The sequence below is a fragment of the Argopecten irradians genome, chromosome 2, assembly GCF_041381155.1.
Source record: "Argopecten irradians isolate NY chromosome 2, Ai_NY, whole genome shotgun sequence".
In the NCBI taxonomy this organism is placed as follows: Eukaryota; Metazoa; Mollusca; class Bivalvia; order Pectinida; family Pectinidae; genus Argopecten; species Argopecten irradians.
The window spans coordinates 19,795,721-19,814,341 of NC_091135.1; the positions used below are offsets into that span (position 1 = coordinate 19,795,721).

The following is an 18,621-nucleotide window of genomic DNA, read 5'->3' on the forward strand; positions in this document are numbered from 1 at the left end:
AACAATGACATTGTCAAAGTGTTAACTTATTTTCGAAAAAGCCAACTGTTAAATTATGTTTATAAGTACAAGTTGTTCAGATAATTATCTTTTGTTCATTTTTAACACACTATTGACTACTGTAAACGTTATTATTTTGCCGCATTCAAATTTTAGAGGAAATCGATTTTAACTGGGAATGATTTCGATTTAATCAATATGATAACAAGCCACATTTTGGGTTTCTAATGGTATGTTGTTTTAAACATGTTTCAAAATTGCAAAATAACATGTCTAAACCGACATAATATATTCGTCAGGTAGCAAGAATGACGAGAGTAAAGCAAGTAAATGTATATTTAGAGAAAAATAAAGCAGTTTTAGTGCATGCATGACGTAAACATAAATATCACATGGGTAGTCTACAATCGGGTAGCTTGACCTGTGCAAGTCGTGTGTACTCGGCCGTCACGGCTCGGTGCGTCCGCTCGATAATTACCAACGTTAGTCAGAAAATCTGTAAATCTTCGCGCAGAAAGTATTAATATAACCGACGAAATACTTAATTCTATCGTCGAATCTGTTAATTTCACCGTCGCATCGGAAAAGTTTGACCTCGACTATGTAGCATTAGATAGCCGTGCACGTAAACAAAGGTGGGTACTTGTAACTGATAGCCTCTGATGGTTTATTAGTCGGCCGTCACGGCGCCGACAGCGGACAGAAAAATACTTAATTTTACGGCAGAATACTTAATTTTTCTGATCGAATTGGAATTCTAAGGAAAAGTCCTAATATTAAAGGTTAACACTGAATAAAAAAGCACATATGCTAATCCTGCCGAAATTTGTTAAAAATTAAGTATTCTGCCGTTATTCTAACAAGTTTCGGCAAGATTAATACAGTTTGGGTTACCAGTGATATGTTCAGAAGAGTCTCGTTTAAACAACTGTTTTGTTTAGTCTACTGGATTGCATTAAGTATGGTCATTTAGCGTGTAATGATTAATATTATATTAGGAAATCAAGAATTAATCAATTTTGATATGAAGTGAAATTAAAGATTTTTTTATATCGGAATTTAAAAAACTAATAAACGGGGATTTGAGCTTTTTGACTATATGTCTTTTCGTATAACAAATTATCAATTATATATTAAAGATTCTACACCACTGACGAACGGTATTTTTCTCTATCAAAAACAGGAGCAGACAAATTTTGTCCCGAAGAAAGTCCATGACACTATGCCCTATATGAAATGAAGTAGTGATTGTTCATCAACCAAAGTTGTATATCATTTTTGTGTTAATTGGACTTTCATTTACACGAGAAAGCACCAATCATTTTTCACATGTTGAGTATCTTTTTCGTAGCTACAGTTATCTCTCTTGAACTGGATATTTCTGTAACCTTATGTAGATCTGTGTTGACCTATTCATCTGAAAAACCATGTCCAACATTATGGCATACGTTTGACTTTTAACATATTGCAGACATAAAACATGTTTACTCAGATGAATGGTGATCAGAGTAGGTGTTATTTTGATACCAGACGCACTAAGGTGTATATTGACGCGTTCAATAACACTTCGCAGTGTTAACATTTAGAATGGGAACGAAATACAAATGTAACTGCATTAAGGGAAACATTTTTAAACATGTTATATTCAAATACTAATGAATAGCATAGTATAGGGAAAGAGTTGTTTCTTTATTTACAAAAACACATAAAAAATATTTATGAAAGAGCACTTTTGTAACTTCTATATGAATATATTCATTTCGTTTAAAGTCTTTTTGATGTCTAAATAAAATGAAAATAGTTTCATATCCATGTTTAACTAAAGTAAGAGTTCATATGCACGACACATATGATAGATTTTGTCCCATATGTCATCCATGGGAGATGCCCTCCGTGTGAGTTCCCCAACTCCTTGTCTAACCATTGTAGTTAATGGACAATACTACCACAGAACACTAATAAAAACACAGACATTTATATAAGCCTACGACCCACTTGGCTTAAATATGATATTAATATCAATTGGAGAAAAGCACTTTTGGTGACAGACTAGGACTGAAAGTGTTTTTATGGCTGTGTGCTATTTCATAACATATCGTGAGAAATAAAACATATACTTCGAACCGAGATATATTGAAGTTTATTATATGAAGATATATGGTATTTTCAACTGTATTATACCAACCGTTTAACAAAACCTTGTTATATTGCACAATCCGGAGTTTTATTGCACGCTTCCATGGAAACATTATATTGCACTGTTCGAGATGTTATATTCCACGGTCTATCCTATTTACCTTCGTTATTCTAGATAACGCGTTCTTAACCTTCAAGTGGCAAGGTACTAACCGCCGGATGGTGGTTTTTGCATGGAATTCCGGCTTTCCTCTTCGAAACATGAAATGTTATTATTTCACCCTTTTTTCTCACTTATTGTTAGAAAGAATCTCCGTTATGATAAAGACTTCGGTATAACTAAATGCTGGTACCAACAAAATATTTGATTTTATTTGTTTATTATATAAAATTTTCCTATCGTTAAAATGTGAGGTAGGGATTGTAGAATACCTTTACATAGTCAATTGAGTTGCACAGACATTACCGATTTTCGTATGACCTATAAATGCTTACGACTGATTGATCGCAGAGGTCAGGGTCATAGCTGTAGGCTAATACAGGTGCACAGATATATGGATTGTACAGGTAAGCGTAGTGTATTGATGTCAAACCAGTCAGTTTGTAGTCATTGGTTTGATATCAGTTTATGCTTATAGTCGCATAGAGTTCAGCTTGGGTTATATGAATGCACACATGTACTGAGAACTCAGCTATGTAGACCGTAATGCGATCTCCCGATAACAATATGCCATTTTATTGATAGTTTGATCTGATTGCCTCAATAACCACTTTTGAAAAGTATGATTATACCGAAACGTGAGGGTATTCTGTTGTTACGGGACAATCACTTTGGTGAGAAATAAAATGACGCGACGCAAATATTGCAAATATCGTTAGTTTCGTTAGGCAAACAGTTGAATCTTTATGCAGAGAAATTAAGTTGTTTTCGGACAATGAATTGCTTCATATACCTTATTTAGACATAGAGATCTTAACAGTTAATGTAATAAGTTTCTCTGTGTCTATATTTTAAAACTTTAACCAAATTTCGCCGTCAGTTACCGGCAGTCACTTACAAGTTATTACACGAATGTTACATATTTGGCATGTGACTGAAAAACATTAGCGCTTTACTTAATGCATCACGTTTTACCGTAAAAGACGACTAAATTTAGGATATTATTCGTCCTTTAAGTCGTTTGAGTGCAGCATCCACTTGTTGTATTCCAACACAATCACCCAGGACATTTAAGCATGCTCCAAACGCAACAAAATAGCACATTTACCAAAATCAGCGGTCATATATGATGTGATTGAAGTCGGTAGTACCAGTTTAAAAAAAAACTACGTTTAAGCTTATACCGTTTTCGTAAAATTAGGGAATCTGACCATTATCAAAGAAATAAAAATGGTTTTATAATTATGACAGCCCGATAATTAAATCAGAACTAAGGTGTCATTCAGGGCAATGGAATACCGTATCGTCTATTATACAAATGTATTCTATATTCCCAGGTTCGGATGATATGGGAACTAGGAATAAATGTCACAAATTATTGTCATCAAAACATTTATGTATGGTAAATAGCTTGTTCCTATACACAAGTAAGACATCCCTGGGGATGATTTATTGTCGGGTGAAAGAGAACAGACAGAAGTAACAGGACATGTATATGTATATACATCAGGCTTCAAATATGTGAAAATGGCGTATAAACGTAACCTGGAGATTTCTGCAATATATGTGTCATCCTTAAAAGAATGTTACTACCAATTTTTTTCATTGGTTAACCTCCAGGATAATAAATTTCCCATTTCGGGTCAACTCTGGTTAATATAAATTCTAGAGCAGTGAGATCTGACTTATAAAAGCTGCCGTAAGGAGAAACGAAAATTGCAACAAAAACCGATCGGATTTACAATATAGCATTTAAGACCGGATGTACCTTTTTTTATTCATAGATGTATACCATATCACAAACTTTCAGCGATTCACACTGTACATCAATATAAATATTATTTATTACTAAAAACCAGTGTTATTCCTTTAAAAACGATATAAGACATGCCAGACCGGATTTGCTGATCTTATTATTCGTTGGTGCATACTCGATCACAAATTTTAAGCAACATCCTGTTGACGATACCCTTTGATTTCACATTTCAACAATATCATGGGTTTAAGATTTGGAGACACGCAAGTTGAAATCAAAAGTATTGACTAGAAAACAGAAATAACACATTACGACAACAAATTATATATCTGGCATTTTTATGCAATAGATCAATATTTTGAATATACCGCAGTATCCCAAAACACACACCTTGCACAACATACACGCAACACACCACATACACGGGAGGCCGTCCTTACATGACCATAGCTGTTAATAGGACGTTAATAAATCAAACAAACAAACAAACAAGTATTATACAGAAGAAGGTAAGTATCGACAATTGGATCAAATCACAGGCTAGGCATATACTTGACATTTTCACAACACCCGGCTTGTTAAATTGTCATAATTAGGATTAATATTGTTTAAAAGATAATTTATAGATATTTATAATAATTGAATTAATAGTGAAAGAGAAAAAGTGTAAGGAGAAGTATTGTAACCAAACTGCATATTGGTTTTTTTTACGTTTTATTTTGCAAGTATGCTGTTCAAGCACAAAAAATGACGTAGTTGATTAAAATCACTGAGAAAGATAAGATCATAAATTTAGTCGCCTTTTACGATGATTCAAAAAGGGCATCAGATACAATTCTAACGCCCTACCTCCATTACCGTGAGACAATGGACAAGAACATCCTTCCTGAAGATGGTGTAGTTTTATTTCACTGCAGCATACAGCCAAAGACACCGAGCAGAATAACCCAACCGATCACCAGATAGTCGCCTTAAGAAGAAAAGTCAGAAATCACTGCGAAAACTCTTCAAAAAGTGACCCCATTGTCTAAATACATGTATACAAATATTCGTTCTTCTGTGAAACGAAAATATCTTGGTTGATTAATGTCTTATTAACAGTTTGGCCCATTGAAGGTCTGTATGTTTGCTTGCTTGATTAATTCCATGTATGCGGTGTGCTAGATGTGCCAGGTGTGTGTTTTGGGAGACTGCGGTATGTTCGTGTTGTGTCTTCTTGTCCTTTTTATAGTCCCAGTTGTCCTAATGCCCTACTCCCTGTATGCTGAGCGCTAAACAGGAACAGAAACTACATTTTTTATAGATTTCGGTGTGTCTCGGTTAGAGGATAGAACCCTGAGCCTACTTCACAGCCTGGACAAGCGCTCATCAAAAGGCCAAAAGTGAGGCGTTGTCAAGGGATACGGTAGGAAGAAGAAAGTTAGGTAGAAGAAAAGAAAAGATTTAATCCTAAATTTAGTCGCCTTGTACGATACTGCAATAGAGGCAGCAGATCCAATTCTAATGCCCTACCTGGAGGGCTGTGTCGACAGAGACAATGGACAAGCACATCCTTCCCGGTTACATTATACTGACAAAATGCAAACCAGTCGTTCCACTCTCTTCATGATGAGGGCTAAGTAGAAGCTACCACTTTTATAACATTTGGTGTGACTCGGCTAGGGAACATATCTCAAATCCATCCTTACAGAGGCGGCGAGCGTGATGTAAAAGTGAGGTGATGTCATAGGGGAAAAAAGCTTATCAAGGAAGAACAGAAAAATATTACCCAAGATTCAGATGGCCTTTACGGCTTATCCCAATTTAGTCGCCTTTAATATCGTGACATATAAAATCTAAGAAAATCTGAACGCCCGATTCGAGGACAATATAATTAGACAGCAATACACAGCTAAGCTAAGTAAGTGAAAAAAAATCATAAGAGCATGATTTCAAAACATGCTTCTGAGTGTGTGGACAGAGGGCAAATGTTGACTTACACTGTATATAGAATTATAGAGTATTTGAAAACTTCAAAAACAAAACTTGCTTATTTTATTTGAAAAAACAACATGAATCTATGTAGTCCTATTTCTACGGCGGCGTATTAGGGCCACTACAAACTCTTTATTTATCTTGTACGTACAAGTTATTATCTTGTACGTACAAGTTGTATCTTGTACGTACAAGATAGTATCTTGTACGTACAAGTTATTATCTTGTACGTACAACTTAGTATCTTGTACGTACAAGTTAGTATCTTGTACGTTAGTTATTATCTTGTACGTACAAACTTAGTATCTTGTACGTACAAGTTTAGTATCTTGTACGTACAAGTTATTATCTTGTACGTACAAGTTAGTATCTTGTACGTACAATTAGTATCAACGTACAAGTTAGTATCTTGTACGTACAAGTTAGTATCTTGTACGTACAAGATATTATCTTGTACGTACAAGTTAGTATCTTGTACGTACAAACTTAGTATCTTGAATAATAAAAACCTAAACAAAATCTGAACGCCCGAGTACGGAGGACAATAGAATTAGACAGCAATACACAGCTAAGCTGAGTAAGAGATAAAATCATAAGAGCATGATTTCAAAACATGCTTCAGAGTGTGTGGACAGAGGGCAAATGGTGACTTACACTGTATATAGGATTATCAAAAAAACTTCAAAAACAAAACGTGCTTATTTTATTTGAAAAAATATGAATCTATGTAATCCTATTTCTTAGCTTGTTATAGATAAAAGATATGTTTTAGAAACAGACATAAACAAATCACTACCGATGAATTAAGTTGATCGTGATTTTCACCTTCATTGCGTGTATCTAATAAGGCCTAGTAACTATATTCTGTAACGTATTCTAAAATAACAGACCTATTAACGTACAAGAAAAACCAGTAGCGCCAGTCGTGGTGTCTATTAGGTCTAGCAGCTAAATACTGTTTGTTTGTTTGTTTGATTAATTAACGTCCTATTAACAGCTATGGTCATGTAAGGACGGCCTCCCGTGTATGTGGTGTGTTGCGTGTATGTTGTGCGAGGTGTGTGTTTTGGGATACTGCGGTATATTCATGTTGTGTCTTCTTGTATAGTGGACCTTTTGTCCTTTTTATAGTGCTATATCACTGGAGCATGCCGCCGAAGACACCAAGCAACACACCCCACCCGGTCACATTATACTGACAACGGGCGAACCAGTCGTCCCACTCCCTTTTTGCTGAGCGCTAAGCAGGAGCAGAAACTACCACTTTTATAGACTTTGGTGTGTCTCGGCCAGGGGACAGAACCCAGAGCTTTCCTCACAGGGGCGAACGCTCAACTCAAGGCCAAAAGTGAGGCGGTGCCAAGGGAGGCATTAGGAAGGATAAAGTCAGTTAGGAAGAATAGAAAAGATAATATCCTAAATTTAGTCGCCTTTTACGATCATGCAATAGGGGCAGCAGGTACAGTTCTAACGCCCTACCTGCAGGGCCAACTAAATACTGTAACGCATTCTAAAAATCAAACATAACAGTTTATCCAGCCAATGCAATAAACAGTATTCGTATATAAATCGCGCTAATATGATACCGTAGTCCCTCATAGTTGTCAGTACGTATCACGTTTGGTCTCATCCTCATAAACGTTAACATCAACTTTGGATATCCTATATTTATTCACTTACATGCAACACAGTACTATATGGCGCATGTTAAAGGTATGATCACATTTAGGTATATATGATAATAATGGAATATAACAATCTATGTTGATACATTAATGTCAGAATAACAACGTCTAGTGCAAGTCCCGACTGTATATTCTGCCGAGAGTGGAGTATTACTATGGTGGATGGGCTAAATGGAATAATCAACCGTCAAGGAACGTCTGATAATCTTTATGAGTCAGCTTTATAAAAAAAATATTGTACAGTAACACGCTCCTAGATGAGACAAATTGGCCTACATTGTATTGTAAATAGATCTCAGTATCACAAAATATGAAATGGGCAAGACGTTTCACTATAATCTCCCAAATTAATTTTATACATTCACAGGGGCCGTGGTAGTCAATAGGATGTTAGCATTGTTAACCAGCTAACGGGCATTCGGGGAAGCTGTCATCACATTACCTATTGCTAAAACGATTATAAGCTGATTTTGCAATACATAAAATAATTAAGTCAAATAGTGCAACTGTAAATAAATAAATAAAACGGTGTATATTTGTATATATGTTTCAAGCTATAACTATGAATTTTCTGGAAAAATCCTAGCAAAACCAGTTATTAATCTACTTTATAAATCCACATTGTCAGTTTTAAATTTTAATGCCCTCATGGCCGTATAAAGCTTGGATAAAAGATTCACCGAAGAGTTGATCTTTCAGAATTTTTGTCGTATATGTTCTGGTTGGCATTCAATTTAAAAAAAAAAGTTTTTTGTATGTTAATTAATGAACGAACTGGCAAAGACCCACAAAATATAAGCGCAGATAACATGAAAATATATTGATATACCAAATACACATTGAGGAAACATACGCCTTTGGCTGTACTCTACTGTATCGCCTAAAACCATAATATACCTGTATGTATGTATGACGTTTGGTCGTGTGAATGTATGGTGATGTCCCCTTAGATCTTTACTATTTGACTTATTGACCTATTTTCACCTGACGTCTCGGGAGAATAGGATTTCGAAGATTGCACATCTTATGTACTGACTGACAAGATGACTGGTCCATAAATCATTCGTAGATATTGTATCTGCCGTATCCTGGCATGTAACCATGTGGTACCATCGTTATAATAGTGTGCAACCTAGTTCTCTACGCGCCAGGATCAAACTATACAAATGTTCAACTGTAGTAGTGAATGTTTCATGTGTCATTATATTCAATTGGTTCATAATGTTTTGTTTGGATACAACTGACCATCGATGGGTACAAAAAGTATAATTGCTGTAATAAATTGATATATTTTATCATCATCACCTTAGAAACATAATTTAATTAAGCGTCTGATTAGTTGACATTAATTAGATATTATTTGATTAACTCTAGTTGAGGGGTTCAATTCCAGATAGAGATTGAGGCATAACAAATGAAAAAAACTATTGTTTTTAGAATAGTATGTTATTACCATCGGTTTCACACTCAACATAATGAACAATGACCATAAATGTAAAATAACGTTTTTTGATTAGCATTAACACACATATTGCTAATTTGAGCGATGGCAAATGCAATGGTCCTTTATTCCAAAACAGCAAATATCATTTGTATGCCATAGTGGAAAATGAAAGAAAGTAGCAAACTATCAGTTACATTACTGATACTATAACATACTTGCATAAATAGTGTGTTCTTATATTAAGTGTTTGGTGTATAATGCAAAATGTACCAACTAATCTTAATGATCCCTAACAATACATGGAAAGTTGTTACATGTAATGGAGATGTTTTTAAATGAAAATATACATCATAATTCCATAAATATTATCTGGACGACATATCACATGTGCGATGAATTTAATTGCATATATTTATGGTGAAAGATTCTTGATCTAGATCGTTTTCTCTTAATATTACTAACCGAGTTTGCATTATTAGTACATGTCCGACACTCTCGGTGATGATTGTCTTTATATTACTTTATTTTTTTCTGTTTTATATATTTTTGTAAACAGAATTATAACTTTCTTCGGGGTTATTTTCCTTCTTAACCTGTAAGACATCAGCATTATATAAGAAAACACCTACCACTGTAGTACAAGTTGGTTACGTCATATCCCCGGGGGCACTGAAACAGGGTACTCCGTCATCTACAGACACAAATATCTTATAGACAAGTAATGCTTGACATCTGCTTAAAGGCATATACATCAATTACATAGTGTGCCATCAGTGAGAAATGCTTGTAAAAGATCACAAGTATATATAAATGAACCTTACGGGGATTATAACGTTTTTTGGGGGATTTTAGTTACGTTGTGTAAATTAAAAACCAATAGTTAGTCTATGATCATCGCTTTGTATGGCCTTAATAATGATGTTTCATTTTTTTTATCGCAGGGTTATTATATATATATATATATATATATTGTTTTTTTATTATACAATTCTTTGGTGTTGTGTAGTAGAAAAATAACCAACACATGCTGCATTTGTGCTTAGCAGGGCATTTCACTCATATAGATGATTGATATTCTTTTCCGAAACACAGATAAATATTGTTATCTTAAATTCTAATTTTCGGAACATTATCTAAATAAACAATTTCGTGTATTGGATTCTTTTTTGAAATGCAACATAACGGGGTGGGGGGGACGTTTATACATCATATACCAGTCAATTCAATGAGCAACAGGCGAGCTAAAATGAGAAATTAGATCCCATTTATCCACTTATAGATTTACAGGTTATCGGAATGATCCGAATTATTTTACGCCCTATCTGTAGGCAAATTTACCATGTTATTGTCAAATACTGTTCTAATTTGTGTTCTGCATTGGACATGATGTGTGTGTCCCGTGTACTAGCGGGATGCACACTTTTGTGTATAAAGCGGTGTGCACGACAAGTGCTAGTCCATTTATTATAAGAGATTTGTATGACAGTTGTTAAACACGTATGCCTATGTATCTTTACCTTGTGTACAGTATCTCTCTCTGGCTTAAGTATGTGTCCTGTGTATAGACATAAGCATACTATTGGAATTTCAATATATATTGTACACAAATCGAATTTATATACATATATCAAATAAAGTGTTGATAAAGTTATAGATTTTGATGCATTCTTCAAAAAGCGTAATATGATGGCGCAACATTTAGAATGCATTGGCTTTACAATGAAAAATCATAAAATCACAAAATAAGAGGAGTTAAGCCATACAAATAGAACTTTATTATGCCAGGAAAGGGAAAACATATGGACGGCAAACATTACGATGATTTGTTTTTTAAATGGTAAGCACGGTAGCGTTATATTGTGTAAATCAGATATTATTGTTTTTACATAATTCATAAACTTATGCCCCCAACGTTTATTTATTTGTTTCTACAGCTATGTTTTCAATTTACGTGATGTATGCATCTTATATCCTTAATACATGTACTTACAAAAGTTATATATATTGTCCACATTTGCGTTTACACATATGTGTAACATACATATGTTATTTCTCTATGCAAAGGAACTAGATTTATCATTTAGGTAGAGAAACCTGTTGGCTATTCGGGATATTTTATATTTGCCTTTCAACACGGCATGAGATAAATGTATTTATCATAAGGAAATCGTGTTGTACAGTAGATACACCCCTGCTTGTTTCCCTTAATCACAATGTTGTTTGTCACACAGAATCACGATGTTGTTGTCCACTTCATTACATCTATAAACTATTTCATAAATTTCGTGACATTCGGTATGTGTTGATGATCCAGAATAATTCCGCTTTACGTGTCCTCTCCAGAGTGTACCATAGAGACCCCCAACTTTGTTATTTACATACTTGAGGTAGAAAGGACTAAACCGACGTCAAAAGTGTCCACGATTATGATACAGGCTTGACCCGCTGACCACAGAATAACGCCAAGACATTGTTGTTAGATGATATTGTACAACAGTGCAATCACAAATATACGTTATTTTTTATGGAGTTCAGTGCAAGTTGTTGTCGGATGCGAGGTCCCTTCTCGAGATGAGAAGAAGCATATATATCTATGAATCTACCTCTTGGCAAATGTAAAAATATTACGTCTTGATAATACCTTTACATATGCGTATGTTATATATTAGTTTGATTTGGTCCTATTAACAAATGCTATTTTATTGATTTGAATATATATAATATAATCATTATCTAACAAATATTAATAAAAAGGAATGATTGACAAATGAACTAAAATATAAAATAGTGTGTAAATATCGAATATATAATTTGATCTAAAGTTTATCTGCATCTAAATTACCAAAGTGTTAACTCAGTTTTGTTTAAAACAAAATACAAATTCTGGTTTTAATTAACCCAGTATTCTATGATGATGAATATTTTGGCATAGCTATCATCCTGTTTGACCTATTTTTGCATGTTTGCCTATGCACAGCCATGGCTTAATGCTTAAACTTTCAACTGACTGAGTTAGTGAAGAATCTGGCTGGTTCTACTCTCCAACTACTTTATCAATAAACATAAGATTTTGACCATCTTTTACGGTTGATCTTTCGTTGAAATAACTCTTCCATTGCCATGTATCTTATGAGCCCTCACACCAAACTAACTACACTCACGATGAAAACAAGTTTTATTTGCTCAAACTTTATGTTCTCAAACCTGGTGACATTAATATCACACAAATGTTTATTTTATTTCCTTTTTCTGCATAATGATTCCATTGCCAACTGCAGCGGTTTTTATGATACAATTAAGCCTGTACATTAATTCAGTGTTAAAACTCTTAAAAGTGTTACTTGCCCATTAAATGAAATGAATTTAGGTGATGTTAACAACCTACACCATTGTGGGTTTAGCTGTTTAGTATGTGAAAAGTGTTGTTATAAAAACGTAGCAATTAAATTGCTCCAAGCGTATTAATAACAACACGATATATTCTTAACACCCGTGTCAGCTAGTCAACACAATCACCGCTATTCAGTTTGTATTCTTAATCCGTAACATAAACAGGTAAATTTATTTTCTTGAAAACATACGTCGGTTTGTTCCTTTCCGTTTCTTGCGTAGATAAACTGGAAAACTGGAACTTTGGGATTATTCATCGCAATAATACGTCGTAATAATTGTACCTGCGTAAAATGCGAATAAATTTAGGATTTTATTTTTTCTCTTCTTCCTAACTGACTTTATTTCCTTAACGTCTGATATGACATCGCCTCACTTTTAGCCTTCTGTTAAGCGTTTGTCCCTGTGAGGTAGGCTCTGGGTTCTGTACCCTGGCCGAGACACACCAAAGTCTATACAAGTGGTAGTTTTTGCTCATGCTTAGCGCTCAGCATAACGGGTGTGGAACGACTGGTTCGCCCGTTGTCAGTATAATGTGACCGGGTAGGATGAGTTGCTTGGTGTCTTCGGAGGTATGCAACAGTGATATAGCAAAAGTTCATCTGTACAAGAAGACACAACATGAACACACCGCATGCATGGGAGGTCCTCCATACATGACCCTGGCTGTTGTTAAGACGTTAATTAATTAATCATACAAACAAACAAACAAATCCTTGCAAGTGTACAGCTACAGTCCCCTTTCGGATGAAATGTAGAACGGCAAGGACTCATTCCAAAGCATAGGTCAAGTTGACTACAACAATTTGTCTGTTTCTTTTATAGTTTGTTTTAGTATTACGGTGTAAATAAACTTTTAAGAGTACGTCCCACTTTGTAAGGATATTTCTCTTATACTGCAAATCCAGTTTTTAAGACACGGAAATAAGACCAATTGTACATTGCATTTAAATTTCATTCTCTATGTTATGGATTGTTCAAACGGGTGATGACACGATTAGATATGGTCTCATATCACTATCACACCGTAATTTATGAATAATTCCAGGAACAAATGATAAAGCTGTTCTAGGAGTACTTGCAAAACTGAGTGATATATGAAGGGTTACAATGTATGTTATCTTATAATGATAGCGCGTGTTTTCAGTCAATATGTTGAAATTGACTTAAAGGTAGGAACTGGTTATGTAAAAATAAAAATAAAATGTTGAAATGTTTCCTTAATGCTTTGATACTGAATTAAGTTGATTTTACGTGTGGTTCTTTTAAGTTTAGTACATGACCGTCTCCAATTTCTAATAACTTCTAGGAAGACGAATTAGCTGCATTTACATTAAAAATTAAGTACCATGCCTGAGCCAATATGAAACGGCAATAAGAATTCTAGTATGAATTACAAGAAAACAAATACACTTATTTGCATATGCAATGTTATGTATGTTATTTAGGTACTTTTATATCGAATTTAGATGATGAAAATCATTAAATGTACATAATTCTTGCCTTGCTCATCCTTACCAGATAATTGAAATACGCGTGTGTAAAACGCAGTTGTTATGGATAAAATATTGAAATCAAATACCTAACTGACAGCTACATAGGTGGGTAAAAATAATCGGTACGTCTTAATAACCCACAGACACGTACAATTACCAATGTTTCATATAGCGTTAGACGTCATTCGCATACCACGCACGGACAATCAAAACTGACCACTTGACCACATGTTGTCATCTACATGTGAATAAGTGGTCAGTTTATGAACCGTACATCATTACACACTACACACATAGCGTGTATGCATTACAAATCTTCATCAAGTGAATGTCCATTACGTATACTGGACATTCCCTTTTGTCAGTAAATGAAGCAGTTTATCTACTGTGAATCTAGGTACGACACAGAAACATTAGATTTTTTCCGGATAGTTGTAATATTTATTTATATGCATTGCATATAAAAGGCATTTTCTCTCGTGAACTTTTAATTAAATGTTTATCAAATGAGCTCATTATTATGTAAATGTATCATATTTCCCCATATCAACGTGGAGATATGTATACCGATGACCATACTTTAAGAAACAGTACGATATTCCAAGCGTTTTATTTTGTATTGGTAGTTTTACTCTTTATATCATGATTGCTGCACCATTGACGAGATTTAGCAGGTTAAAACAGATACCACCACGTAGTTCTGTCAATTATCTATGTATATTAATATGTAATATGTTTATTTTATTTATATTGATAAGGAATGGCGTTATAAGACCACATTGTACATACATTACACTACGCACTACATTAGAACATACCACGATAAGCGAGTTTGACCGGTATATAATAAACCATTGTCTGAGTTATAGTCGTGACTTCACCGACACTACCAGAACATCATGCCTAACTCGTCCATCATGGACCATCTACGCCTTTACTTTTCTCTGTATCAAGATAGTAAATACCATGTATCGAAGACCAAATTAATTACATCACACTACCAGGTTAAAATATCAACCATCAGGCTTTTGTGGTGTTTTTTTTTCTAACATTGCACCAATGTTTGGGTATAATTTTCTCTCTTTCACTTCAAATCACAAATGTCGTCTGTTTGTTTGTAAACATAAGAAGATCATTCGTCGTTTACACTTAACATTTATATCGCAACATTCCTTATAATTAAAATGGTTCTCCATTAAAAAAAGAAATAATATATTACAGCAAACGAGTAGATTCATATATTACAACTTCTTCCGCCTCAGAGCGTGCTTGATGTCATACCTTTAAGTTGACAGTTGAATAAGTCAGGAGTCAGATCCGAGATAGGTGGAGAAACCATGTTCCTCTTAACTAGAGTGACCAATTAGTGTTAGGCCGTGAAATACCTGGCCGAGTGTCAAAACCCGTGACAAACCAATGTGTCAAAAGTCACCAGAGTTACACGAAGATTGCATTAGCCCACTTTACCCCTGGCATATCGAGATACAAACATTTTCTTGAAAACTCAAATTAAAAAGCAGGAAACTGAAAATGTATGCATTGAATGTACTTGAGACATAGGTAAAAACTAATTGACAAAATCATATACTTGTAGCAAAATTAAAGCCACACTATACGTAACTATCAACAAAAATTCAAGTTAAATTCGACTCCGATATTGTTAGTATTTGTAGATGTAGTTGAAATTAAGATATATTAAAGAATATTTATAATGTTTTTTTAAAAACTTTGGTACAGCAGTTGTTGAAAGTCGATATATGTAAACATGCCTTCATTTTAAACTGGTCGCCATAGAAGTTACGATTATTATCGAACGGAAGTCGGAAAGTACATGACCCGTTTTCGGAAGAGTTCAGACAGACATTACGTAATTACGGTAGTCACATGATGTTCTCGGCAACGACGTTACAATGTCGGCTAACTTCGGCTTGTTTGACTAAGTGGGACCCACCTAGCGATGTTTAATATTAATTTGATTTTTATCAAAGTATTCCGAATCATAATCGCTCATCTTGACCTCGAATCTGTCCTGTCTCTGCATGATTTACAACAGGATTTTTTTTACAACATTCTTCTAAATTATGAAAAAATAGAAAGATACGGATATTGGGCCTTTAAAATTTAATGTCTTTTGTATAAAAACGTCTTTTATATAAAAACAGGTCGCACCCTAGGTAGATCACTTATCATTGAAATCGATCGATTTATTACAATTTCAAACGATTCAAGGGCTACGTCTGTCATCTTGAAAACGTCTATTTATTATAAGTATGACCAGACAAGGTGATTACTATGGAATTCCCGTATATCTAATGATAAACCAAAACAAGTTACATAAAGATAAAGAAAAAGTGATATTACATGTTATACCATTCTTGAGGATGACATTCACTCGCACTCGAAACCCATAGCATACACTTGGGAGGTCGTCGTTAAATACACAGTTATTCAGATTTAAATTAGAAGTGTTAACTTTCCTTTTGTTCTTGATGATACTTTCTATGTAATCCTAGGTTAGGTTCGAAAGATTACGTTGTAAAATAAGATGTATACCAAACTGGGGAGAAACGGTAAATAAAACTCTTTATATGTGGTATAAGGAAGTATGATTTCCGTGATATCATGATGTAGACTATACAGTACTGGTATAACCTACATAAAACAACGTTATTCCTGGCGTTATACACCATTCTTTGTCATAGTGTACAAACAAGTCAGGTCAATGACATTATTGTGTTTGAGTTGCACAATTATCACTGTAGCCATTCCATGGATAAAACGCCGACCCACGGCCCTACATTTGTCAGGAATGCTATATTTTAGTTTTACTTTAAAAAACCACCAAACCTTGTTATCAAAATTGCCTATGATTTAAGTTACTTGACAGAGGCGAGCATGTAGTGTCAAGGGAGACGTTAGGGGGAATATCATGTTGAAAAAAAATATAATATCGTAACTAATCGCCTTTTACAATCATGCACTAGGGGCAGCAGGTACATTTCTAACGCCCTACAATTTGTGTCTTAAATATAGACTTAGATATATTAACTTTTACAGCGCGTCAAAACAAAGAGAAAATCAAATTTGGGGGTATAGTATGTTATTTCTTACGGTCATGTAGCACCGGTTCCCAGACCAATAATTTTGGAATCACATGTCTCATTCGGTTAGGAAACAAGAAACGAAAACGAAAAAATCATATACGAGTCAAAATTGTGAAATGTCTACTTTTCAAAAACTTAGGAATTCATGACAGCACTAAACATCATTCATAAATATTCTTGAAAAGGTAACATTTCTTCCTTTAATAGTTAAATATTGTAATTATTTCAATTACATCTTTAAAGTGATTATATTTCTGTTGATCGGTTATTAAAGCTATGAGGAGAATTTAGTTTTGATCCTAACCACTTTTAATTTATCAAAGAAGGACCAAAACACAATATAATTCTATATGTCTTTGCGTCTTTTGAAATATATACAGGACAAAAGCGTTACAAGTTGTTTCATTATGTATATCATACATGCTAACATACCAATGACGCAGAGTCATGTTTAGACACCCTAGTTACATCCACGTGTTCCATCAATTATACTCATTTCCATATTTTTTTATTAATAAACGACATTCAAAAATTAATTATATTTCACATTTAATTAACCTCCTCTTTAATTCGGACGATGTCAGTTACAATATTCATAATCGTGCATGATTATACCTTTAAAGGCTAACACAGCAACTTACATCATCATACAAATCTCATTAAGATAGGTAACGCCGTGAAATATGACTCTAGAAGAATGCCATATAATTTAGCGAAGTCTAACTACAGCCATAAAATATAACTGATTATAACTACGCTTAGATATGATAATAGTACACCCTAATTGGTTCCTTACACAAATTGTGTATAATAGTGATAGACGATACAGATGATAACTATTGAATACTCGACTAACCCTTATTTGAGACTATGACAACCAAATAGTTATGTTAAAAAAATAATGCGTGATTTATTATTCCTCAAAACCGAATGCGACTCACCATGACAATCAAATGGCATTTGGTGTTTTGAATACTATTGCCATTATTTTTGGCATGCTTCAAAGTCCCTTTAATCGAACTAAATACAGAATTGAACAAATATAAATATTCATTATGTTTCCATTGAAACGTTTATCAAACTTGTGGTGGGTATACTTATAAGCACTAACAGACAGAGTTTGATCGACAGTTTTCGATTTATTGATAAATTACCAAACTTGTGATTGCTGAACTCGTTACTATGACAAGAAAGATGTTTGAAAGATATGACATCATGTACATTAACACATGCCTCCAAAATGTAATTAAAATTGATCTAGTAGTGAACTGAATGTACCTTAAACATAATTATTAAAGTTAAATTAATCAATATTTACCTCCCTTTGCGTCGTGAAAACTTTAAACATCAAATCATTTCTATGCCTTAGCTTCCATTCCTTCTAGGTTCCATATAAAACGTAATGAGAGTTTATTCAACCTCAGTGTGTAGGCATTGTTAATATAAAAGGCTTAAATACTGAAATTAATTATTTCC

General features: G+C 34.1%; 1 protein-coding gene across 1 annotated transcript in view; it reads right to left on the reverse strand.

The window, feature by feature from the left end:
• The window catches only part of LOC138314759 (cytochrome c-like), a 90,939-nt gene extending 86,324 nt beyond the window's left edge, over positions 1-4,615 (reverse strand). The window contains exon 1 of the mRNA XM_069255256.1: positions 4,610-4,615. Within this exon, the coding sequence (XP_069111357.1) occupies positions 4,610-4,611 (2 nt within the window). The 5' untranslated portion in view covers positions 4,612-4,615. The remainder of the gene's footprint in view (positions 1-4,609) is intronic.
• Between the last annotated feature and the right edge of the window lie 14,006 nt (positions 4,616-18,621).